The 26484-nt window shown below is 45.1% G+C and overlaps 1 protein-coding gene across 1 annotated transcript in view; it reads left to right on the forward strand.

Moving 5' to 3' along the window:
• The window catches only part of PCSK5 (proprotein convertase subtilisin/kexin type 5), a 434133-nt gene that overhangs the window by 401784 nt on the left and 5865 nt on the right, over window positions 1-26484 (forward strand). The window contains exons 29-35 of the mRNA XM_062208432.1: window positions 2923-3006; window positions 4249-4444; window positions 6665-6882; window positions 7802-8038; window positions 10407-10637; window positions 12055-12232; window positions 15557-15774. Of these exons, the coding sequence (XP_062064416.1) occupies window positions 2923-3006; window positions 4249-4444; window positions 6665-6882; window positions 7802-8038; window positions 10407-10637; window positions 12055-12232; window positions 15557-15774 (1362 nt within the window). The remainder of the gene's footprint in view (window positions 1-2922; window positions 3007-4248; window positions 4445-6664; window positions 6883-7801; window positions 8039-10406; window positions 10638-12054; window positions 12233-15556; window positions 15775-26484) is intronic.

Below are 26484 nucleotides of genomic sequence, written 5' to 3' on the forward strand. Positions count from 1 at the left end.
AACTATAATTAAGATAAAAGTTTACTTGTTGAGATTAAGCCACTATCCAGGACAGAATATCCGCTGTTGTTTCGTTACTAACTGCTTGTACAGAGCGCCCTCTCGCGGTCATATGCGGACATTACAGAATTTTATGCTTATGTATAGGCAGTAAAATATCAGCTTGCCAGAATGGGAGCTATGTGTAATTATAAACACATGTGTATGTGTAGCTGTACAAGTATGCACTTTACACATCTATTAGAAAATTAATGAAAACTTACGTCTTTGTAAATCCATTTCAGTATGAAAATACACCCGAAGAAAAATCAGTGTGGGGTCTGAACACCTAACATTGAAGATTTTGAGGGTGCTCACTCTCTGATGCATATTATGATGCTGTCAGCCTTTAAACAATGTCTGTCAGCCACGCAGTAGGCAGCTTGACTGATATGAGCAGCAGAAGTGCTGCTGGCCTGCCAGACAGACTCCGTGGTGTTGAGAGGCACATGGACCACTTTTGTGACGTCCCGTGGCTAACACGGCCCTGCACAAGGCTGACTGAGAGCTTAATAGGCCCCCCAGGAACATTGCCTCAGTCATTCACCAGATCTAACTGCTAAATGAGAAATGCAGGGCAAATTCTGTCTGCTAAAGTAGGAAAACCCCACCGTTCAACACGGCACCAAGGGGGTTTCCGCAAGTTGTGGAAAATGAGTGTTCTCTGTGAATTCCATTTTCCACAAATTTTTTTAAACTTTAACTTTTTAAAAAGATTTTATTTATTTATTTGAGAGGTATAGATAGTGAGAGGGAGAGACAGAGAGAGAGGTCTTCCTTCCGTTGGTTCACTCCCCAAATGGCCGCAACAGCTGGAGCTGCGCCAATCCAAAGCAAGGAGACAGGAGCTTCTTCCGGGTCTCCCACATGGGTGCAGGGGCCCAAGGACTTGGGCCATCTTCTACTGCTTTCCCAGGCCATAGCAGAGAGCTGGATCAGAAGTAGAGCAGGAAGGTCTTGAACCGGTGCCCATATGGGATGCCGGCGCTTCAGGCCAGGGTGTTAACCCACTGCGCCGCAGCGCTGGCCCCTCTATATAGGATTTTAATCTCCCTCACATATCCATGTCTACTGGTCGCCCATCTATCAGTCAACCCATCTATTGATCTATCTGTCTGTCTGTGTTTGATTCTTTTTTCCTGTGCAGCAAAGCTTGGCTGCTTTTTAACCAGGAGTCTGTCGTAGAAACCAAGCTCCGCCTCCTGGTGCCGCTGGAGCTATGAGGGCAGGGAGATGCAAGAGAGAAGCAAAACAAGCCTCAGAAACGGGGTGTGGGGGTGAAAACCGGGAGAGGAGAGAGGAAGCAGCGATTACCACTTACTGATCCGCTGGGTTAAGCACTAGACACACATTTTCTCGTTTAGCCTTCACAAGGGAGAAATCATTTTCTCTCATTTTAGAGACTGGAAAATAGGACTCTGAGAGTTTAATTACAGTATCCATGGTTACCCTGCCGTAAGAGGCATAGCTGGGATCTGAAGGCAGGTGTGACTGCGAAACCACCTGTGCCAGACAGGCTGGCGGGGAGAAGGGACGGGAAGGCACGAGGGGGAGGCAGGGAGAGAGGGGTCGTGGAGGCCTGGCATTGGCTGAGAACCAGATCGTTCAAATCCCACATTCTCAGCGAGAGCTTTCCTAACCCCCAGTGTGAGTCATGCTGATCCCTGAGGCCCTCCTGAGCTTTAGGCGAATCCCAGTATGTGCTGAGTGAGGATGTTACCGAGGCTGTTCTCTGTGTCTTTGGAACTGTCCCACGAAGTTGCTGCGGTGACTTCCTGGAAAAGCTGCCCAGGCAGTAGTCTCCAAGGGAAAGGGAGAGGGGAACTTCTCATACTTGTGAGTTTAACGGCGTGTTAACCTGGGAGAGCCTGCTGAAAGCCTGGCCGTCCAGAAAGCTCGTGGCTGGGCAGAATATTTTGATGTTTAATGACTTGGGGCAAATTTACGATGAGATAAATTTAGGTTGTATATCACAGTGGTTACTATGAAAAACAGAGGGCCCCAAACATTGGCCAAAAATGAAATCTGACTTGCAAAGGACAAAAAGAAAGAAAAAAAAATGCAAGGCACAGAATATTGTCAGCTGTCACTTATGTTTGTGATATTGTGTACATTCAGGAACATATGCACTTATTTTAAAAGATTTATTTATTTTATTTGAAAGTCAGAGTTACACAGAGAGAGGAAAGGCAGAGAGAGAGAAAGTCTTCCATCCGCTGTTTCACTCCCCAGTTGGCCACAGCAGCCGGAGCTGCACCGATCCGAAGCCAGGAGCCAGGAGCTTCTTCCAGGTCCCTGGAAGGACTTGGGCCATCTTCCACTGCTTTCCCAGGCCATAGCAGACAGCTGGATTGGAAGTAAAGCAGCCAGGTCTCTAACCTGTGCGCATATGGGATGGGATGCCGGCACTGCAGGCGGCGGTTTAACCTGCTACAGCACAGTGCCGGCCCCTACATGCACATTTTTTTTAAGTTTTATTTATTTATTTGAAAGAGTTACACAGAGAGAGGAGAGGCAGAAAGAGAGAGCAAGGTCTTCCATCCGATGGTTCACTCCCCAGATGGCCGCAATGGCAGGAGCTGTACATACACATTTTTAACACAAACTGACAGTTGTTAGTTCAAATATCACCATAGTATTTTAGGTTATCCTTTAAGAAATCATATTCTCTGTCTCGGAAAATTTGCAAAGGAAGTCTTGAGAAAAAAAATGAGCAATGTCTACACAATGACAGTGGCAGGAGCCAACAAATAAATAGCTAAGAAAAATCAATGGTATTCTGTCTTGGACAAGAAGAGAGAACAGGCTACCAATGAGATCTTTTCCAGCACTGTCTATTGTGAGCCTGTTCAAAGAATTCTGACTTGTTTCTTTCCCATACAGACATCTGGGGCAGATACCAACCTTGTGATTCTTCTTGTAAAACCTGCAATGGATCTGCGACTCTGTGCACTTCATGTCCAAAAGGTCGGTGTGCAGTGTGACAGGAGGTGTGCAACAGCCAAGTCCATAAGGTGTAACCCGTGTATGTGGGTGTCTTTGGGTAAGGAGGTCTGTGGGACCATGATCTATGCTCAGCACATGTGTCTATCACAGTGGCCACTCGAGAAGGCACAGGTACCCAAACATTGAGCAGTAATCATAATCAGCTTCCAAAGGACAAGAAAAGAAAGGAAAGAAAGGAGAGATGGAGGGCACAAAGAAGGGAAGGAGGACAAGGGGGAGGGAGGAAGGAAAGAACAAAAAGGCCTGCTGCAGTTCTCATGAGACTTGGCCACAGAAGTTGATAGGGTCTACTGGCACCTGACCTTTCCAGACATTCCCTTCCTCCCTTGCAATGTGTTATCCAAACAAGAGAACTTATGGTAGAGAATGCAAGCAGGGATTTAAAAACCTGGGTGTTATTTCCTCCTTTGTTACTGAATTTAGGGATGGGGAACAGAGAGCCAGGCCAACAAAACAAGAGTTCAGAAAATTCTCAACTGCTTCATCATCTATCAAATCCAAACATCATAAGCAACATAAGTTTCCTGAATAAGGGGGATAGTGCATGCATCCATTAAAATGATCATTAAGAAGGCAGTATTGAGATGTATAATGTTAAGAGGGAGGTCAGATGCAAAAGCAGAATTTAAAATAACAGAGGTCCCATGATTATAGTCAAATAAAATATAAAAGCTGATGCCCAAAGAATGGAAGGGTTTTCTTGGAATTTGGGGGTTCAGGGTGATTTTAAAATCGCTTTCATTAATAATGATATCTGGAGAGGTTTAGACCTCCATCAGAGCGGAAGTTGGGTGGTGGAGTTGCTCCTGTGTTAGCCCACAAGAGGGGCTTGGGGAAGCAGAGTAGACTGCTCTATGTGTGGAGGGCTTTCTCACACCATGCAGGCATGTACAAGGGCATCAATAGGACAGGTCAGCTAGGCAAAGGGAAGCCCCATCCTGACCCATACTGAAGATCAGCAGGAAAGTAACAGAAACAAGGCAGAAGCTTCCTGCTGTCCAGTTCCTCTCTAGGGAATGAACCCATTTTGGAGGACTCATTAGGCTAGTAAATATTTCAGTGGGCTTGAGACAGGAGTCCTGGGTGGGTGGGTGTGGGAAAGGATTTAAGGCTGTTGTAGCCATGAGTTCTCTGCAGAGATGTGTGCACTGTGAGGACAAACAGGTGATGCCTGCTCTTCTCTGCCCTCTTCCCTGCTGCTAGGTGCGTTTCTGGTGGATCAGACCTGTGTTTCCTCCTGTCCCCAAGGCACTTGGCCCTCAGTGAGGAGTGGCACCTGTGAGACCTGTGCAGAGGGCTGTGCCTCCTGCTCAGGAACCAATCGATGCAAAGAGTGCCAGACTCAGCTGGACCAGCCCCTCTTCCTCCATGAAGGCAGATGCTACACCAAGTGCCCCGAGTAAGTGTCCCTCTTCCTTTCATCTCCTGCTTGTTCCTTCTCCTACAGGGCTTTGGGGCAACTCCTTTCTGATTGCCATGATCTCATCTTCCCCCTGGATAGGATACACTCATTGTGGCCTCTGTTGACATCTCTGTTGGCCACAGCACCAAAATGGGCCTAAGGCCAGATGCTCACTTCTTCGTGCCTGTTCTATGTTTGTATTTTTACTTTTGTTAAAATATGTTCTTTCTCTCCCTTGTGTTATTGATCAAGTGTGGGCAGCTCTCTTCTCCAGCACTAGAGCAAGGCTGTGATATGAACCTTTTCTAAACATCGGAGGTAGATGAAGTATGAATTATACATAATGCACAAATAGTGATACTTGATGAATTATTTATTGATTCCCATGGTTTACTCAGCCCCTTGGCTTATGATTCCTTTCTTCCTGCTATCAATGGCCCCACATCCAGGATTTACCTAACAGGGAAGTGGGAATGGCAAGTGGAAAAGGACATAAGGAATTCTTGAGCAACAAGCAACAGAAATGCCAGGTGAAATGACAGAGACAATGACAGGGCTTATTATCTCACATCACACAAAGTTGCGCAGGCTACTGTTGGCTACTTCGGTGGCCAGGTGGTCATCAGAAGCCCACAGCTCTTCCGTTTTGCTCGCATCCCCTCCTAGCTTGTTCTCTCTGGTTGGCTCCTCTCCCCTGAGCCTCAGTGTCTGCCTCAGCTCTAAATGTCACCACCACAGGCAGCCACAACCAGAGCAGAAAAGGGGAGCGTATCTCCATGTTCTCCTGGTTTTTAAGAGGAAAGAAAGTTTTCTCAGGCTTCCCTTCCAATCTAACTAGCCAGAATGTATCATTACACCTGCCCAAACCAGTCTCTGGCCAGGAAAATGGAAGCACAATTGTGTCCCATTACCTATTGGAGATACATCCCAAGAACTACAGTAGCTTCCTGAAACCATGGCTGGTACCTAGCCCTGTACTATATTATGTATGTTCCTATACATACATACCTATGATGAAGTTTAGACTATAAATTAAGCACAATAAAAGACTATCAATAACTAATAATAAGATAGAAGTTTTATAACAACATTAATAAAAGCTATGTGAATGTGGTCTTTCCCTCTCTCCAACTATCTTGTACTGCACTGCCACTTCTTGTGGTGAAGTGAGATGACACAATGTCTACATGATGAAATGAAGTGAAATGGATATGGCAGGCATTGTCACTTAGTGTTCGACTTGAACATGAGCATTGCAGTGATACTAATTCCTGACAGTCAATCTGACAACCGAGTAATTTCTGTAATGTAATACGTTAATCATTCAGACATACTGTACATGCAGACATGGGATTCTACCTGAAAGAAGGTCAGTCACACAAACATATGCTCCAATAACAGGTACTCAGGGGCTGTGTGCAGAGGTTTGTATATGTGTGCTGGGATGAAGCCATCACTGGTTGACTGAGGGCATCCCAAAGCAACAGTGGTCCAGTTTTATAGGCATCAATCCTCTTAACCTTTTTGAAAACAATTTTTAAGTTTATTCAATGTTAAAAAATGTCTAAATTGTGTAAAAGCATTTTCTACTCTAAGACTCTAACAAAAAGGAGCAAAAAAAAAAAACTAAAGAAGAAAATGACTAACCTAAATGCAAATTACAACAGGTGTTTTCAAATGAACCATATCCACGGGGAAAATGTTTGTCTCTCAGTTTCCTAGCTGTTGTTTTCCACTGCAGTTCCACAGGGAATCCTACAGATCAGTTATGGTTGACAACAGCAGCAAATTTTTTTTTTGCTTTCAGTCTTAATTCCTTCTTTATGCCTTAAATTTTATTTATTTGAAAGGCAGAGTGACACATACACAGATAAACAGAGAGGGATCTCTCACCCATTGGTTCATTTCTCAAATGCCTGCAACAGTCAGGGTCGGGCCAAGCAAGGGCCATGAGCCTAGAACTCAGTTTGGGTCTCCAACTTGGGTGGCAGGAACCTAAGTACTTGAGCCATCAACCTGCTGCCTCCCATGGTGCACATTGGCAGGAATCTGGAATCAAGAGCAGAGCTGGGGCTTGAATCCAGGCACTCTGGGCATCACAACAGGCACCCTGCTGCACCAAACTCCTGCTCCCTGGTCCTGAATCCTTTGCTCCCAGGGGTGAATCATGCTGCCCGTTGGTCAGTCCCTTCAGTTGTACTCTTCTGTCTTCCACAGGGGCTTTTATGCAGAAAATGGCATATGTGAGCACTGTAGCTCTGCTTGCAGAACCTGTGAAGGAAATGCCACCAACTGCCACTCCTGTCACGCAGGCTTCGTCCTGGGTCACGGAGTGTGCCGGGAAACCTGCCCCGAGAGGCACGTGGCTGTGGAAGGTGTGTGCAAACATTGCCCAGAGATGTGTCAGGACTGCATCCATGAAGAAACATGCAAAGGTACCTGGGAGTGCCCCAAGGGTGTGTGTGGCCCTGGCCAACTCTAGGAAGAATGGGTCTGCAACAAGAGCTTAGGCAACCTGTCTCCCCACCTTGACTAAAAAGCACCAGTCCTGGTGCCTGCATTGAGGATATTGAGGGTGAGACACAGCCTTACCAGCACAGATTCTGCAAACCAAGACAAGCAAGAGCCCCTCTTTCCATGTTTTATTCAACACATATGTACATACATACTCAGAGTGTGGCAAGCTCTATCCAAGATGCTAGGGACACAAAGAAGACCCCGGAATGCTTGTGCCGCTTTGGGCACAAAGCCTTAGCAGAGGCAAACAACAAAACACGTAGGTAGCTAGAGACGCATTTATCTGGTGTTGTCTTGGCCAAAGGATTCTTCTGGTGTGACTGGATGTGTCCCCCCAGGATTTTCCCCAAAATAAGAAAACAAGCACAAATACAATAAACCCACAATGCATTCTTCATCCTGATTAACCGTCTACTTATGGATCTAGCCTGGCAATGAATAAAGTTCAAAGAATCCAGCCATTCTTAAGCTACCTTCTGTTTTGAATAGAGTGTGAGGCACTCAATACAGTTTTTCAATATCTGTTCATGCTTTCTGGGTTTTTGAAAAATACCTCCAGCATCTCAGCCACCATGCCCCACCACAACACGCAACCTTGTACACCTCCAAGTGCAGGCCATCTCAGCTTGTAAACCCAGGACCATTCATTCAAGTCACCAGGTGTGGCCTCCTCCTCCCAAGACAGGGCTTGTTAGACATCGAGGCTGTGCCCTGGCATGGTGGGCACTCAGGTCAGATGAACCAGAGTGACCGGGGACGGGCTGACCCACTGCTTAAGGAATGCACGTCTCTCTTCCATCCCCTTGGGAATAACTTGCTGCCACCTCCTTCCCCCAGAGTGCATGCCTGACTTCTTCCTGCACAACGACATGTGCCTCCAGGCCTGTCCCCCAGGCTTCTATGAGGACTCGCGCCAGTGTGTCCCCTGTCATGAAGACTGCCAGGAGTGCAATGGCCCAAAAGCTGACGACTGCGAGCTCTGTGCGGAGTCTTCCTTGGTCCTCTATGACGGGCTGTGTCTGGATGAGTGCCCAGCAGGAACATATCATGAGAAAGAGACTAAGACGTGCCAAGGTAAAGGCTGCAAGGATGTGTGGTCAAGCATGGCGTTCCACAAGCCCAGCGAGAGGGGTTCTGAACAGACAGAACGGACTCTGGGGCTTGCATGGTTTCAATCCCAGTCTTTACCCTCCCACTCAAGAAAGTGTTTGCTCTAATTAATTATTAAACTATATATATATGTATATACATATATATATATATATAGTTTGTTTATTTGAAAGGCTGAGCATCAGAGGATAAAGAATGACAGAGAGAGGGAGAGATGGTCCATCTGCTGGTTCGCTCCCCAAATGCCTGCAACAGCCAGGTGATCCAGGCTAAACCCAGAAACTAGGAACTCTATTGGGTCTCCCACATAGGTGGCAGAGGTCAAGTACATGGGCCATCACCTGCTGCCTTCCAGGCACATTAGCAGAAAGCTGGATCCAAAGTGGAATAGGCAGGGCTTGAACCAGCATTCTGACATGGGATGCAGGAGTTCTAGGCAGCAACTTAACCACTGAACCACAATGCCAGCCCACTAATAAAATTTCTAAATGAATCATTCATAAGCTTTGATCATGTGATTTCTAATAACAAATCACATGCCCCCTCCTCAAAGCAGCTGCTAGAAATTGTGCCAATAAAAAGGATTCTCATGGGAAGAGTTATCAGCGATGAAGGGCCTTCAAAAGTCACCCAAAATGGAAAGTTTTCTTGGACTTTTTAGTCATTACAAGTTTTAGCATAAGCAAGCAGTGCCATGGAGGAATTTCTTGGAGCTTCCTGCCTCTCCCTTCCTTGTTTGCTCCCCCAGGTCCACTCCTCCCCTCCTCATCACCTCCAGAACACCTTCCCCAGGTCCTCTGTCCCAACCTCCACTCAGCACCTCAGTCCCTATACGGTCAAGAAAGAGTCTGCAAGGGCTGGCGTTGTGGCACAATGGGTTAGGCCACAGCCTGTGATACTGGCATCCATGTCAGAATGGCCGTTTGTCCTCGCTGTTCAGATTCTGATCCAGCACCCTGCTAATGTGCCTGGGAAAGCAGCAGAAGATGGTCCAAGTACTTGGACCCCTACCATCCACATGGGAGACTCAGTGGAGTTCTTGGCTTCTGGCTTTGGCTTGGCACGGCCCCAGCTGTTGTAGCCATTTGGGGAGTGAACCACTGGATGGAGATTCTCATTTCTCTCTCTCTCTATCTCTCTCTCTCTCTCTCTCCCTCCCCTACTCCTTCTCCCTCTCCGTCTCTCTCTCTCTCTCTTCTTCCCCCACTCTTTTTTCCGCTCCTTCCCTCTCTCTCTCTCTTTGTGTGTGTGTGTGTGTGTAACTGCTTTTCAAATAAATAAATCTGGAAAAAAAAAGAATCTGCTATTATTTACACCTCATTCTATATAAACTGGGTATGGAATTTTTGCTTCTTATTACTTATCAGAAAACACAAAAATGAAACAAGCTATCCATTACTAGAGAAATTCTCAAGCAAGTGTGAGAGGAGTTTTGGGCAAAGGGACTTTGCGGAAGCCTCAGGATGCACTCCAGCTGAGCAGCCAGTGGGAGCTCAGCCCTCTACGTTGCCACCAGGAATGCACGAGGCAGTTGCCCTAAACGTGGTGAGCACTTGAGAGTGATCTCATGAGGCAGGAGACACCTCGGGCCACCCAAGTCCTAGGAAATACCCAGGAAAGGTGTTGGTAGAGCAGGAAGATGAGGCTTCGTCCTGATGGCTCTCTGCGCCAGCCATGTGATATACGACAGTGCATTTTACATAGAGCATTAGTCGGTCCTCATATCCATGAGCTCTGCATCTGCAGATTCAGCCAAGCTGAGAGCAAAAATATCCGAAAACAGAAACTGTGTCTGTTCTGAACCTGTGCAGATTTTTCTCATCATTATTCCCTAAACAACACAGCATGGCCACTTGCATTGTCTGATCTACTCCAATTAAACTAGAGATGATTGGAAGTATATGGAGGATGTGCATGGGATATATGCAGACACTAGAACATTTTACATAGGACACTGGAGCCCCCATGGAGTGGTATTGAGTAAGGTGGTTCCCCTGTGGATGTCTAGGGAGGACTGTACTAGCAGGTGACCACACTATTGAAGACTTGCTTGTTGTTGCAGTTTAGGTAATTACACAAAGCTGACTGCTATTTCCTAGGTAGTTGTTGCAAGAATGAGCTCTATGGGCATCACAGAGAAAATGAAACAGCCCAAGAAAAACCCACTTCCAAGCAGAAGGGTTGTACCCATCTCATGGCCCCACACTCTTGGCACTGACCCTAGAAATCTCCAGAAGAAATGTGGAAGGAGTGTGGATACCCTTTCCAGGGGGATTCACTCCCTGCCGGGGTGGTGCCTGGGCCCTCTTTCAGTCTCTGATCACACCCACAGATTGCCACACGTCCTGCCGGACCTGCTCATCTCCTGGGACCTGCACGACCTGCCCAGAGGGCCTGAAGATGAACAGACATGGCAGCTGCGTGGCTCACAAGGAGTGCGCGCCCATCGAGTACTGGGATGAGGAGACCCACGAGTGCAGGCCATGTCACTCCAAGTGCTACCACTGCACTGGGCCAGCCGAGGACCAGTGTCATACCTGCCCAAGGGAAAGCCTTCTTCTCAGTGAGTCACCTTTACCCCACGGAGGGCTTAGTTCTCCCTTCGGGGCAGCCACCTTGCACGATGCCTGGTGCGTGTTGACTTTTCCTTTATAACATTTTGTTTTGTGATTGGGAAATTTTCAAACCTGCAGCAAAGATGCAAGAGTGAAAGTAGCACAGGAACATGACACCACTCCCCACTAAGGTACACAGTGACCTATCAGTTCTGTCCTGGCCACATTACAGTGGAAGGCACTTGAAGCCGCCTGTCTTCTCTGTCCATCCGCCTTAGCTCCTGCTACACAAGTCTCAGGGACCTTCCTCCCTAGCACTTGCTGCTTCAGGAAAACATTCCCTCCTACCAGATCTCCTTGTAATCCCACCCCAGGCCCTCTTTCCTAATTATCTCCCATCTAGCATGTCACCAGTGGTCCTGTGGATGCCTTCACACAGACAGGAGGCATCTACTCACTACAGGTAGTCTTCCCTCACGCTGGCAGGCAATAGAACCGACACATCGGCATTGGTGTACAACACCGATGTATCCACCGAGAGCTGAATACAGCATTGGCCCAGGTCTTGTCTTTCCACACTCTCCCCACCCCACCAGGATCAGTCAATTTACAAACTAGATTTTTTTTTTTTTTTTTTTTTTTTTTTTGGAGATTGTGGTAGACCAAAAAATTGGCCACCTGAAGAAGTCATAGGCTAATTCCCAGATGCTGTAAATGTTTTACCTTTGTGGTAAAAGTTACTTTGTGGCTGGGATTTGATTTAGGGTCTTGGCATGGAGAGATTATCCTGGACCACCCATGTGGGCCCAGTGTAATCACAGGGGTCCCACAAGAGGAAGGCAAGAAGATCAGAGTTACCAGTGGAAGGGGATGTGATGCCAGAAGGCTATGCTGCTGCCTTAGAGGACAGAGGAAGAGGGCCTGAGCCAAGGAATGCAGGCAGTCTCAGAGGGTTCAAAAGGCAAGGAGACTGGTTCTGCCCTAGGAGCTGTAACAGGAATGCAGCCCTGGGCACCCATCAAGAGTTCTGGCCACCAGAACAGTAAGATGATATATTTGGTAGCAATTTGCTGCAGCAGCAGGAAATCTAACACAGAGGTGTTTCCTCCTTAGGGGACTGGGGCTTCCCCTAGTGAGCCAGATTCCTTAGCTGGACAAAGAACCCTTGTCAAGGCCCACAGTCACCAGACTGGGTTTTCTGTCCCACCCAGAGCCAGTTCACGCTTCCATTTCCTCTGCACTCCCCATGGCCTCAGGATGGATTCTGTTTCTTAGATATCTAGCACATCACTGGCCAGCAGGCACGTTGTCTCTTTCCACCTGCACTCCGCCTCCTCCCGCATGGTACCCAGTGGGGAGAAAGTGGCAGAGATGTGGGAGACACAAGGCATGCTCATCGTCACAGCTCTTCTCCTACCTTGACAGATACTACTTGCGTGGAGGACTGCCCAGAGGGGTACTACGCCGATGAGGACAGCCACCGGTGTGTCCCCTGCCACAGTTCTTGCAGGACGTGTGAAGGGAGACACAGCATGCAGTGCCTCTCCTGCCGATCAGGCTGGCTCCAGCTGGGAAAAGAGTGCCTACTCCAGTGCAGGGAAGGGTAAGGAGCTCGGCACATTCCCCCGTGTAATGGCACAGCCATCTGTTATCAGCCCATTTTACAGGTGAGGAAACCAAGACTCAGAGCAATATCACCAGGGTGAAACTGCACAACTAGTAAGTGGAAAAGATGAGTCGATTTGCAGTCCTAGAAGAGAGACTGACCGGAGAGGTGATGCAAGGGTTGTCAGACCGGTCTTAACCCAGTGCCCGCCTCACTGATGAGTCACAGGAACTCAGCAACAATTCAGAGACAAAGCCCCCTTCCTCCATCCCTCAGAGGGGTCCAGGACCACCAGTGGAGGTCCTTGTTCTTCAGCTTTTGAATTTCTCTGACTCAGATGTGATGCATAAGGTCTAAGCAGTGCATAGAGAACGATTTCAGTTAACATCTCCATTTATACCACTAATTCCTCAACCCGTCATGCCCCCCAAAAGCCCACAAATCAGTTTTTAGTTATCAAAAACAATCTAGACATACTTGAAGCGTCCTCCTAAAAGCATTTCCCAGATGAAGATTCTGTTATGCACCTGTTGTGAGAATCTGTTCCTGTGTTTGTCAGAAGGTCTGGTTGCCAGCATATTTTAAGAGGATTTGACTGGGTCATCCCTTGTTCCCCTGGGCATCCCCAGTAAAGAGAAAGATCAATTGTAGATCTGTTGCTGACTGATTTTTCCCAATAAGTAACCAGGGCACTGTGAGTTTCCAGACCCCAGTCAAAGGCCTGTAACCTGGGGCCTTCTCCAAACTCTTTCACCCAAAGGGACACATCTCCTTCCTTGAGTCCTATAGCAAATGTTGGTTTTTGTTTTTTTTTTCATTTATTTTTGTACTACATACTGCTTTGCATTTTGATTTACTTCATCCATTCACTCAGTTATTCAACATATATTTAATGAAGAGCACCTTATATGTATGAATAAGATTGGCAAGACAAGGGTGGCATTGGACCTAGTGGTTAAGACACCAGTTAAGATGCCCACATCCCATACCAGAGTTCCTGAGTTTGGTACCCAGCTCCACTCCTGACTCCAGCTTCTTTCTAATATAGATCCTGGGAGGTGGCATGTGGCAATTCAAGTAATTGGTTTCCTGTCACCCAGTTGGGAAACCTGGCTTAAATACCCAGCGCTGTTGCAGGCATTTGGGAAATAACCTAGCAGATGGGAGTTTCTCTCTCTCTCTCTCTCTCTCTCTCTATATATATATATATATATATATAGCCATCCCTCTATCATTCTTCTTGTCTCTGAAATCAATAAATAATTCCATTTTTTAAAAAATGGGTAAGGGAGCTGGCTTGTGGTGGAGGAGGTTAACCCCCAGCTGGTGAGAATGGCATCCCTTATCAGAGTGCAGCTTTGAGTCCCGGCTGCTCCACTTCCAATACCAGCTCCCTGCTAATGTATCTGGGAAGAGGCAGTGGATGATGGCCCAAGTGCTTGGGCCTCTGCCACCTTTATGGAACACCTGGATGGAGTTCCAGATTCTTGGCCTCAGCCTTGCCCAGACCTGGCTGTTGCAATCATTTGGGGAGTGAACCAGTGGATAGAAATTCTCTCTCTCTCTCTCTCTCTCTCTCTCTCTTTCTGTCTCTCCCTCTGTCTTTTCTTTGCCTTTCAAATAAATGAGTAAATCTTTTAAAAAGGTGGATAAGATAAAGACTTTTGCTTCAAGATCTTACTCTTATTGTTATATCTCTTCCCAAGAAAATTAAAAAGTTCCTGTTCTTCCAGGACCCCTCTTATTTTTCACATCCCACTGCAACAGGTGCATTAGCAAGGAGCTGTATCAGAAGTGGAGCTGCTGGGAATCTAACCAGCACCTATATAGGACGCCAGCATTGCAGGCGGTGGCTTAATCCACTACGACACAGCAGCAGCTTTTGAAATACCTAGCTGTGTAGCTCCACAAAGAAAGGGTCCTGCCAGATGAGAATGGGGACAGGGTTACCCGGCTTAACCTCTCCGCTTAACTCTAATAAGTGTTTGAAAAGATCTGAATCTCATAAAAAATCTCCTTCTTCCTCAGATCAAGTCATAAGTGCTCTCAAGCACAGACAAAAAAGGGCATAATCTTGTATTCTGAATAGAACAAAGGCCATAGAATTAAGAAAACAATTCATGGGGCCGGCGCAGTGGTGCAGTGGGTTAACGTCCTGGCCTGAAGCACTGGCATCCCATGTGGGTGCCGGTTTGTGTCCTGGCTGCTTCACTTGCGATCCAGCTCTCTGCTATGGCCTGGGAAAGCAGTAGAGGATGGCCCAAGTCCTTGAGCCCCTGCACTCACGTGGGAGACCAGGAAGAGGCTCCTGGCTCCTGGCTTTGGATCGGCGCAGCTCTGGCCATTGTGGCCAATTGGGGAGTGAACCAGCAGATGGAAGACCCCTCTCTCTCTCTGCCTCTCCTTCTCTCTCTCTCTCTTTCTCTCTCTCTCTCTATCTCTGCATCTCCTCTCTCTGTGGAACTCTGACTTTCAAATAAATAAACAAAAATCTTTAAAAAAAAAAAAAGAAAACAATTCATCAACAGTATATGAAATTACTCATGGAGTGGTAGGAGCAGAGAAACAGGCCATTAAAGTAGAATAAATGAGAGATTATTCCTAGGCAAAATCAATGTTCCACATGTATTGCATAAGCCTCATCTACTACATCTCTTTGCTTTGGTATGTAATTCTGTTTCAACACACATAATTTTGGATATTTACCCCCAGAGAAGGTTCTTTAAGGCCAAAGTTACTATGGGAGCTTAGGCAGCAGGTAAGTGCTAAGTCTTTTCAGATGTGTTAATCCCCATAAATGGCAAGAGAGGGATTATAATGCCCAATTTAGTGATAAGAAGACTGAGAATCATTGGATTCATCAGTATAGTAGTAATAAATTCAATGAGTTAAGTACCGAGGCCAAAGTCACACAGTTATAAATGAACCCTATCTGATTAACCATGCTTTTCCCACCACACCCGATTCAGCAGCAAAGCTCAGTAAATTGACTTTTGTGTTCAAAGGTTTCACATGTAACTGAGGATCTAAAATACCAACCTCCCAAAAAATAAATTTCATCTTATTGAACATACAAGTGTATAGATGTTTTTCTTGTCAGTGCTCCCTAAACAAAATAATAAAACAACTATTTTCATAGCATTTGCATTGGATTAAATACCATAACTACCTATAGAGACGATTTAAAGTATGGCGATGTCATTTTATATGAGGAACTTCAGTATCTGTGGATTTTGGTACCCAAGGGAGATCCTGGAACCAGTTCCCCAGAGGCAGCAAGGGATAACTGTGATCCGTCTTCGCCCCCCACCTTGGTTTCAGATACTACAGAGAAAACTCCACCGGCCAGTGTGAGAGGTGCAACAAGAACTGCAGGGCCTGTCAGGGCCCACGGCCCACGGACTGCCTGTCCTGCGATACGTTTTTCTTTCTGCTGCGCTCCAAGGGAGAGTGTTACCGCACCTGCCCAAAGCATTACTATGCAGAACAAAGCACGCAGACCTGTGAGAGATGCCACCCGACTTGTGATACGTGCAAAGGTGAGAATGTATCTATTGCTATGTCCATGAAAAAATAAAAAAGTTCCCATCCTGCTTTGCCTCTCTCTCCCTTCCCAACCTTGCATCCAGGCGTCTCCAGCATCAGCACCTGCTGTTGGCTCTTAGCTTCTGCATCCTCCTTCTAAGCTATGTTGCTCCCACCATGCCCTGCTACCCCTCAGAGTCTCCCACTCTTCAAAGCCCAGATGCAAGCCTTATCTCCTCCAGCAAGCGTTCACCTACTGCATCATTGTCCTCTACCTGTTGACTCTGCCTGAGGAAATCCATTTATTTTCACTACTTCCACACCGCAATGACTCCTGCTTCAGGCTCTTCCAAGCTCCACTCCTCTTTCTGGACACTTGGCTGGCTGTCACAGAGATCCTTAGACTCCGTGGTACTGGGGCTACAGTGCTGATCCCTACAGTGCCTCCTGCACAACCCACTACCCCCAACTAAGCTGAACTTCAAGGTCTGCCAATTCTTCTTCCTCCATGTTTCTCTAATTAGATCTATTTATCCCTTCTCAGTATCACCTATCACACTTTTGGAAGTAGCCGGTAGGTCAACCAGTTCTGGTTTTGTCACCAACCCCCCAGGAATCCTGAACACAAATGACAGTGCAATTATTCTTGAATTTAAGTTTGCTCATGTACTCTATAACTTGCCATAAGAAGGTGATTGCTATGAATTCTCAATATTTAAGAAAGAAATACTCCTATAATAATTTAATTGTTAAAACTTTCCAGAAAAACATTAATAGCTAATAGGGCACATTCTTGTAATTTCCAAAATTATTGTGGCCGTGTTAGTTTCTTTTTGTGAAATTAAAAAAAAAAATCTATTTGAAAGGAGAGAGATAGAAAGAGACACTGAGAGGGGCCGGCACTGTGGTGTAGTGGGTAACACTGCCGCCTGCAGTGGGCACCAGTTCAGGTCCCAGCTGCTCTACTTTGAATCCAGCTCTCTGCTATGGCCTGGGAAAGCAGTAGAAGATGGCCCAAGTCGTTGGGCCCCTGCACCTGCATGAGAAGACCCTGAGGAAGCTCTTGGCTCCTGGTTTTGGATTGGCACAGCACCAGCTGTTGCAGCCATTTGGGGAATGAACTAGCCGATGGAAGATCTCTCTCTCTGCCTCTCCTTCTCTCTAATGTGTAACTCTTTCAAATAAATATAATATAAATAAATAAAAGAAAGAGACACTGAGAGAGAAGGGGGGGCGGAATCTACCATCCACTGATTCACTCCCCAAATGCTATCAACAGCCAGGGCTGGACCAGGCCAAATCCAAGGGCCAGGAATTCAGTCTGGGTCTCCCAAGTGAGTTTCAGGAACCCTATTTCTTGGGTCATCACCTGAAGTGATTAGCAGAAAGCCTGAACTGTGAGCAGAGCCAGGACTCAAACCCAGGCACTATACTTGGAATGCAGTTGTCCCAAGCAGCATCTTAAACACTACGCCAAACACCTGCCCCATTAATCTTTATTTTATATAAATCTTATAACCAGGAAATTTCACTTAAAAATCCTTTGGATACCAATTAGTTTTATATTGAATTTGTTTTCAAGGAAAAGCCATCCTATGACCCTCGCCATCATATTTAAGAACTTGTTACAACTCTCCATTTTATGTTGTAGAAGTGATTAAAATCTTTCCCCAGTCAGTCCCTTTAACATATCTCTTTTCTTCCATGTATTCCATGTATTCTAGAACCACCTAGAACTGCAAGAACCACTGAGCAGCCGCCAGATAGGCCAAGCACTTTTTATGCCTCCACCTTTTGTTTCCTCTTCTAGAAAAGCAATACTGTGAAATTATCAGATCATAGGCCAGATTGAAGCTTTTGTTAGTCCTCCAAGAAATAGTCTTCCTCCTTCTTCTGGATTCTGTAATACACCATTTTATCATAGCATTTTTACATGTTTTTAAAGAAACATTTATTTATTCAAAAGGCGGAGATACAGAGACAGAGAGAGAGAGAGAGAGAGAATCTCCCATCCTCTGGTTTATTCTCCAAATGCCCACAATAGCCAGGAGGGCCAGTCTGAAACCAGGAGCTGGAACTCATCTGGATCTCCCATCTGGGTAGCCAGGATCCAATTACTTGAGCCGTCATCCATTGCTTTCCCATTAGCAGGAAGCTGGATGGGAAGCTGTGCAGCCATGACTGAGACTGGCACTTTGATATGGGATCTCATGGTTATTTCACCCAGTGTTCTGCAATGTGGGCCCCATGCAGTTAATGAAACATGTCCACCTCTCCTACTAAGTGTGAGGCCCTCAAAGGGCAAGCTTTATTCTACATTCATTTTGTTGTATCCCTGGTTCCTAGTCTAGTACGTAACACATAGTTCAGTGCTCATAGGAGTTTGTTGAGGGAGTGAAGGGATGATTAGAAACAAATAAGTCCTACTATCTTTCTGTAAATTGGATGATATCCAGCTATTATACCTTCATATATTGCTTCCCCACCCTTCCCTCCATCTTCCTTGTCTGAGAATCTCTGGTTCAGCATTTCTTGATCTGTCCTCTGAGTCTCCCACCTACTGTTTTGATTGATTGACTTGAAAGGCAAAGTTATAGAGAGAGAGGGAGAAATGGAGAAAGAATCTGCAATCTGCTGGATTACTCTCCAAATGACCACAACGGCTGAGACTGGGCCAGAAGGAAACCTAGAGTCAGGAGCTTTTTCCAAGTCTCCCATGTGGGTACAGGGGCCTAAGCACTTGGGCCATCTTCCACTGATTTCCCAGGCATATTAGCAGAGAGCTGGATTGGAAGTGGAGCAGCCAGGCACCCACATAGAATGCAGGCATTGTGAGCAGCGACTTAACCCACTACATCAACACGCCGACTGCAACTTGTTTTATGATTTTAGTTCTTTGACTCTCTACAAGGTGTACTATGTTAATTCTTCAGCACTATAGTCCAGTTCCTTAATTTGGTCTCTGTGTTTGGTCTAAAGTTTAGCCTTGGGGCAGGCACGTAGGATAGTGGTTAAGATGCTGGTTGGGATGCCCAGATCCTGTATTGGGGTGCTTGGGTTTAACACCAGCTCTGCTCCAATTCCAGCTTTCTGCTAATGTGTACTCTAGGAGGCAGGGTGATGGCTCAAGGAATTAGATTCCTATCATCCACGTGGGAGTCCTGGATGGAGTTCCTGGCTCCCAGCTTTAGCCTAAACCAGCACCTGCAGGCATTTGAAGAGTGAACCAGTGGATAAGAGCTCATTCAAGCTCACTCTCACTCTCTCTTTCTCTCTACCTCTCAAATAAGTGAATAAATAATTTTAAAAGTTCAACCTATCTATTATGAGTATTTTTATTTTTAAGTAACTATGTATTTTATTCTTAAGATTTCTAATTATTTTTCAAATCTATTTCTATTTCACATCTTCCTGTTTGTATTTCAAATTTAGTATTTATGAGTATTATATATTCACATATTTTTAGCATCTTAAACATACTGATTTTAAAGATTTTGTCAAACTTTTCTATGAAATTATTATCTACAGTAACTCTGTGTTTTAAGGGTTGATTATGTTCACTGTCTTCCCAGCCTTGATTTTATCCATATTCTTTGGAATGTTGGTTTTAAATTCATTGTGTATGGGAGAGTCCAGTTTTCATTCTTACACTCTCTCTCTCTTTCTCTGTTCTTACTTTTGGCCTAGAAGCTTTTCTGTTAACTCTACTCCTGCCTCCAGCCTGAAACAGTCCAGGGACAGAAGTTCCAATGTTTTTAGGGGTGACACTGATGAAACACAGATCCCATCAGCATTGCAGTCAGCTCTCAGGGAAGTTTCTTGTCAGGGGTGAAGTCTTGTCAAGGGGTGAGGTCTGTTCAGGCAGAGTCTCACCCTCACTCCTGATTGAAACTCCAAGCCTGAATTTTGCTGTGTCTCACGTGAAATACTTTTGGTTCCTATGAGAGTAGAATAGTTGAATTTACAGCCACAATTGCCTACTTCTAGTCCTGGAGCAGAGCAGGTGGGGGCGTGCATCGAATTAGTTTTTTGTATTTATATTCCCTTTCTGATCCAAAGAGACTGCATCTTGTTTGTTTTTAAAGAATTACATAATGAGGGACCAGCACTGTGGCATAGCAGGTTAAGCCGCCGCCTGCGGTGCCTGCGTCCCATATGGGCGGCAGTTCAAGATCTGGCTGCTCCACTTCAGATCCAGCTCTTGATTTCTTATAGGATAACCTTAAATACTATGGTGATATTTGAGCTAACAACTGTCAGTTCGTGTGTTAAAAATGTGCGTGTAGGGGCCAGCGCTGTGGTGCAGCAGGTTAAACCGCTGCCTGCAGTGCTGACATCCCATATGGGCACCGGTTAGAGACTCGGCTGCTTTACTTCCAATCCAGCTGTCTGCTATGGCCTGGGAAAGCAGTGGAAGATGGTCCAAGTCCTTGGGCCCCTGCACCCACATGGGAGACCTGGAAGAAGCTCCTGGCTCCTGGCTTTGGATCGGTGCAGCTCCAGCCGTTGCAGCTATCTGGGGAGTGAACCAGCAGATGGAAGACCTCCCTCTCTGCCTCCCTTCTCTCTGTATAACTGTGACTTTCAAGTAAAATAAACAAATATTTAAAAAAGAAAAAAAAGAGCCGGCGCTGAGGCTCACTAGGCTAATCCTCCGCCTTGTGGTGCTGGCACACCAGGTTCTAGTCCCGGTCGGGGCACCGATCCTGTCCCGGTTGCCCCTCTTCCAGGCCAGCTCTCTGCTGTGGCCAGGGAGTGCAGTGGAGGATGGCCCAAGTCCTTGGGCCCTGCACCCCATGGGAGACCAGGAGAAGCACCTGGCTCCTGCCATCGGATCAGCGCGGTGTGCCGGCCGTAGCGCGTTACCGCAGCTGCCATTAGAGGGTGAACCAACGGCAAAAGGAAGACCTTTCTCTCTGTCTCTCTCTCTCTCACTGTCCTCTCTGCCTGTCAAAAAAAAAAAAAAAAAAGAATTACAGAATGAGAGAGAGAGAGAGAGAGAGGACCTGGTTCATCTTCCAAATGGCCGCAACGCACAGGGCTGAGTCAGGCCAAAGTCAGGAGTCAGGAATTTCATCTAGGTCTCCCAAATGGGTACAGGGTCCCAACTACTTGGGCCATCCTTCACTGCCTTCCCAGGCACATTAGCAGGGAACTCAATTGGAAGTGGAACAGCCAGGACTTGAACCAGTGACCATATTGGATGCTGGGACTGCAGATAGCAACTTAACCCACTGTGCCACAACGCCAGTCCCTGCATCTTGTTTTGTAGCCCATCCATCTATTTGTATTTATTCTACCATTTCAATATCATTGGAATAAATGCAATCGATAGAATCTGAACTTACACAGCTTCTAAGAAGGTGATGCCCTAAATTATTGCCCTACTTCCTTCTATTAATCTAAATGCCAGAGATTGTATTTAAGACTAATTTTTGGTGGAAACAGACACTTAAGACTGTTGAATGAAACATGCAAAAGCCAACCTGTTGGAGTCTGCTTCTAAATTTACTTTCTTTTCCTTCCAAAATGATTCATTTTGGAGCAGGAGGTTGACACTATAGAAATACCAAGGACTAAGGACAAGAAGAGAAACCATCTGTTTTCCCATGCTGGGAGAAGACCTTCAGTCACTTGCTGTCAAGCTATGAGCTGACTTCCTGAGCACTCTTTTTTTTTTTTTTTAAGATTTTTATTTTATTTTTATTTGACAGAATCACAGAGAGAGACAGAGTGAAAGGTCTTCCTTCCGTTGTTCACTCCCCAAATGGCCACTACGGCTGGCACTGCTCTGATCCAAAGCCAGGAGCCAGGTGCTTCCTCCTGGTCTCCCATGCGGGTGCAGGGCCCAAGCACTTGGGCCATCCTCCACTGCACTCCCGGGCCACAGCAGAGAGCTGGACTGGAAGAGGAGCAACTGGGACTAGAACCAGTGCCCACATGAGATGCTGGCGCCACAGGTGGAGGATTAACCCAGTGTGCCATGGCGCCGGCCCCATCCTAAGCACTCATGATAGGATTTAAAAATAACTTCTTTCCATCTGCAACTCACATATACTTGGGAATAGCCATCTCTAAACTGAAAGTGACTTCCATTATCACCTATGTTTTAATGTACCCAAATATACTTCTCTTCCCCAAATGGTTTTCTTGACCACTTTTTCCTGTCTTTCTATTTTGATGCTACCCACCCAATGTCCCAAGACAATAACCTGTGAATTTCCCTTGCTCCTAGCTCTCAAACCCCACATTCAATTTGTCCCCACAAACTACAAAATCTACCCCATAAATGTCTCCTAATTTCATTTTTCATCTCTTGGGTGTCAAGTGTTACTGCCTTCATTCTTACTCATTACCTAAATAATTGCCAATTCAATTCATCTTCCTAACTCCAGTGATAGGCACCCTGTAACCAATTAATCCTCCATTGTATCTTAGATTGATCTTTGTACACAACGGATATCATAATGACTCCTGTCAGTTGAGAAACAGCTCTCCACTGATTTCAGGGTACCAACTTAATTCATCATGAAATTCTTTTCACATTCAGTATCATCTCTCATCGTATCTTCTCCCTTCCTCTAACCAAAGAATTATTATTATGAAAATAAACCAACTTTGCCCTACCTCTCTCTCTCTCCAGAGAACACTTTCTCCAGGCTGTTCTGCTGGCTACTTCTTTTTGATACATTAGAGTCAGCATTCCCTTCAGAATGCCTTCCCTAACCCTACATCCTCTGTTCCCCTAGAACTCTGTGAATTCCTTCATCCACTTGCTTATTTAACAACTATTTGGCCAGCCCTGAGCCTAGACAATGTCCATACAACTGTGAACAAGATAGTTAAAGTCCCAGGTTAGTTTAATGTGTTGTAATTGTAACTTAGTCATATATTAGCATTGTCCAATAAAAACAAACTGCAAGCTATTCATGTAATCTAAAATTGTACAATAATATTAAGAAATACATAACTATAATTAATTTTAATAATATTTTTATTTGATATTTATAAAATATTATCACTTCAATGTATAGTCAACACAAAAATTGAAATACTTTACATTCTTTCCTTTCACTGTTTTTAAAATACAATATTTACTTTCATTTGAAGTACAGTCCAAGTCAGACTAGGCACATTTCAAGTACTCCATAGCCATATGGGGCTAGCAGCTATAGCTGTGGACAGCACACAATAATCTAGAGCGATGGTCTGAAATGATATTTTAGAGGTGGCTACCTCCTTCAGATGAAATCTTTGGACAAATCCTTTTGTGTAAACTGATCAGGGCAGATTTATCTTAGATTGGAGCAAAGGATCGATCTTACAGACACATCTAATACCCCTCTGCTTGCCTCCCCACCATTTCCAGGCAACCCCTAAGGCTATTCCACAAAACTCTACCACACAGTGGTTCCCAGTGTTTGTCCATCCACAACTGACTCCAACCTATGAAAGCCAGCTTTCCAAACAAACTGTGTTATGTAATCACTAATATATTTTTTTCTTTCCAGGGACACATATGGCTGCCACTCAAAACTTGTAATCACAATAAGATAACAAATGAGAGAATATATATATATATATATATATATATATATATATATATATTAGGAGTGAGCTAGGAGTGGTGGGAAGTTACATTGCCAATAATCATCCACAGTTGATTCCACCCATGGAAAGAATTGGCCTTCCAAGCAAACTGTATTAAGTAATCATTACTATGTGTTCTCTGCAATGAAAAAAGAGACACATATGGTTGCCTCTCTAAACTTCTAATCAGAATGAGGTAACAAATGAGAGAATACATGAATTAGTGTAGATGAGGTTGGTAGGAAGTTGACACTGTCGTTGGCCATATGGTGGTAACTATTGGCTTTCTGAAAGGTTCTTTGAAGAATTGAATGTATCTCTGATACCATCAAAACTGAATTATGAAACATGTGTTCCAACTAGGGTTGCCAGATAAAATAATGAACTTTGATATGCTGAATCTGAAAGTCCTAATTCCAATCCTTAATGCAATGGGCTAATGGTGGGAGCATTTGATTTTTAATTAAGAACAGGCTACTGTTATTAGGTAAGTTAATGTCTCTTTTTTTTATGTTTTTTTTATCTTTTATTTAATGAATATAAATTTCCAAAGTACAGCTTATGGATTACAATGGCTTCCCCCCCATAACTTCCCTCCCACCCGCAACCCTCCCCTTTCCCGTTCCCTCTCCCCTTCCATTCACATCAAGATTCATTTTCAATTCTCTTTATATACAGAAAATCAGTTTAGTATATATAAAGTAAAGATTTCAACAGTTTGCCCTCACATAACAACACAAAGTGAAAAATACTGTTGGAGTACTAGTTATAGCAAAGTTAATGTCTCTTAACATCAGCCAATTAGAGCAGGACAACAGTAGCCTTTTAAGATTTTTGTGGGGATTGGAGCAATTCTTACTGATACCACAACACAGTTTGACCCCAGGAACTACTCTGCACTTGTTGAATTCATCCCATGGGTCAAGTGGAGGGAAAGCAGATGGTGAGCTGTTCTGAATTTTAAGAAAATGCCGAAATGTCTGTCTTTAAGTCTCAGAATTCTTGTAGATCCTTAGAAGTAATGACAGGGCCAGCACCGCGGCTCACTTGGCTAATTCTCCACCTGCGGTGCTGGCACCCAGGGTTCTAGTCCCAGTTGGGGTGCCGGTTCTGTCCCGGTTGCCCCTCTTCCAGGCCAGCTCTCTGCTGTGGCCCGGGAGTGCAGTGGAGGATGGCCCAAGTGCTTGGGCCCTGCACCTGCATGGGAGACCAGGAGGAAGCACCTGGCTCCTGGCTTTGGATCGGTGCAGCACGCCGGCCATGGTGGCCATTTGTGGGGTGAACCAACAGAAGGAAGACCTTTCTCTCTGTCTCTCTCTTTCACTGTCTAACTCTACCTGTCAAAAAAAAAAAAAAAAGAAGCAATGACAGACATAGAGTGCTAAACTTGAAAACATTCTGGAAATTAACAAACTGCCTTTTGAAAAAGACTCCGTGTACCCTAGGTTGCAGGTTTTGCAGTAAATCTATGCAGGAGATACAAATGGAGTCACTGATTGGTCACCAAAAGCTGGCACGCTGTACCCTTCCCTGTGCTTCAGCCAAACTGCTGCTGATCTTCCAGAAAATGTAGCTAACCTTAATGAGAGCTTTCTGACCAGCCTTCTACCCTCTGCTTTTATTAGATCCATTGTTTTAGATTTCACACATAAGTGAGATTTTATATCTACCCTTAATTTCTCTTCATTAAAAAAATAAAACTCTTGCACTTTCAAAACTCAAATTAAAACATCTAGGCATATTTTTAAGAAAAATATAGCCTGGGAAAAAGTAGGAAATTAATACGAAAAGATGATTTGTTCCATCACAGATCCCACTTATATTCCAGAACATGCAAGAGATTCTGTAAGAAGAGAATCTCTGTAAGAAAATAGAGTGGTTTTGGATTTATATCACTACAGGCAGCCTCCAACCTAAGAAGTAGTTGGGTCATTGTTTATTCTCTAAGCTCTTGTTCAGAACTCAGAATTCAGTACTCTGCACAAATATTATACATGATGGAGCTCCCAGATCAGACATGAAAAGTCCATTTGACTCCGTTGTGAGTAAGAAAGACAAGACTCACAGTTGTAAACAACCATCCTTTACAGGACGCATGTAGTCCTGATGGGAAGACCTGTATCTAGTTCCAACTCACATCCAACTGGGTGCATTCTCTACCCATGTCTCTCACTCTCCTGGTTTGAAATGCTCAGCAAGAACTCTAAGTTTCCCCTGATAGAGTGAGATAGAGTTCAGATCTCCTTCCTCTTTGAGAAGCTTTCCCTTGACACCTGCCTAGGAGGAAATCTTTATGGTATTACTTCCACAGGGAAGCCTGTAGACTCAGACCTCCTCTCTAGTGGTTCATGGTTAAGACAGATATTATAGTAGAAAGAGCCCTGGACTATGAGTCAACAAAGTTGAATATTGACTCAATCATTACCCATGTAACCTTGGATGGGTGATGTTGCCTGACAGTGTCTCAGTTTTCATTTATTTAAAAAAATAATAGGCCGGCGCCATGGCTCAGTAGGCTAATCCTCCGCCTTGCGGCGCCGGCACACCGGGTTCTAGTCCCGGTCGGGGCACCGATCCTGTCCCGGTTGCCCCTCTTCCAGGCCAGCTCTCTGCTGTGGCTAGGGAGTGCAGTGGAGGATGGCCCAGGTCCTTGGGCCCTGCACCCCATGGGAGACCAGGATAAGCACCTGGCTCCTGCCATCGGATCGGCGTGGTGCGCCGGCCGCAGCGCGCCTACTGCAGCGGCCATTGGAGGGTGAACCAATGGCAAAAGGAAGACCTTTCTCTCTGTCTCTCTCTCTCTCTCACTGTCCACTCTGCCTGTCAAAAAAAAAAAAATAGATTGGGGTAAAAAATTCAAGTGTTCTATCTCACAGTAGGGTGATGATACATAATAATAATGTACTGTATATTTCTTTTTAAAAAATATAAAAATTAGAATAAATAACTTTGAATAAGTGAACAATACAGAATTGTTAAATGTTTGAGAAGGAAAATGTTTACCTTGTGTGCACATTACATAATGTTTACAGGTATTGAAACATCACATGGCACCCCATAAGTATGTACACATTTTAGGTTTTAGACAAAATTTTTAAAAATGGCTTAAAATTTTTAACAGTAAGTTTGGATGG

The sequence above is a fragment of the Lepus europaeus genome, chromosome 12, assembly GCF_033115175.1.
Source record: "Lepus europaeus isolate LE1 chromosome 12, mLepTim1.pri, whole genome shotgun sequence".
Taxonomy (NCBI): Eukaryota; Metazoa; Chordata; class Mammalia; order Lagomorpha; family Leporidae; genus Lepus; species Lepus europaeus.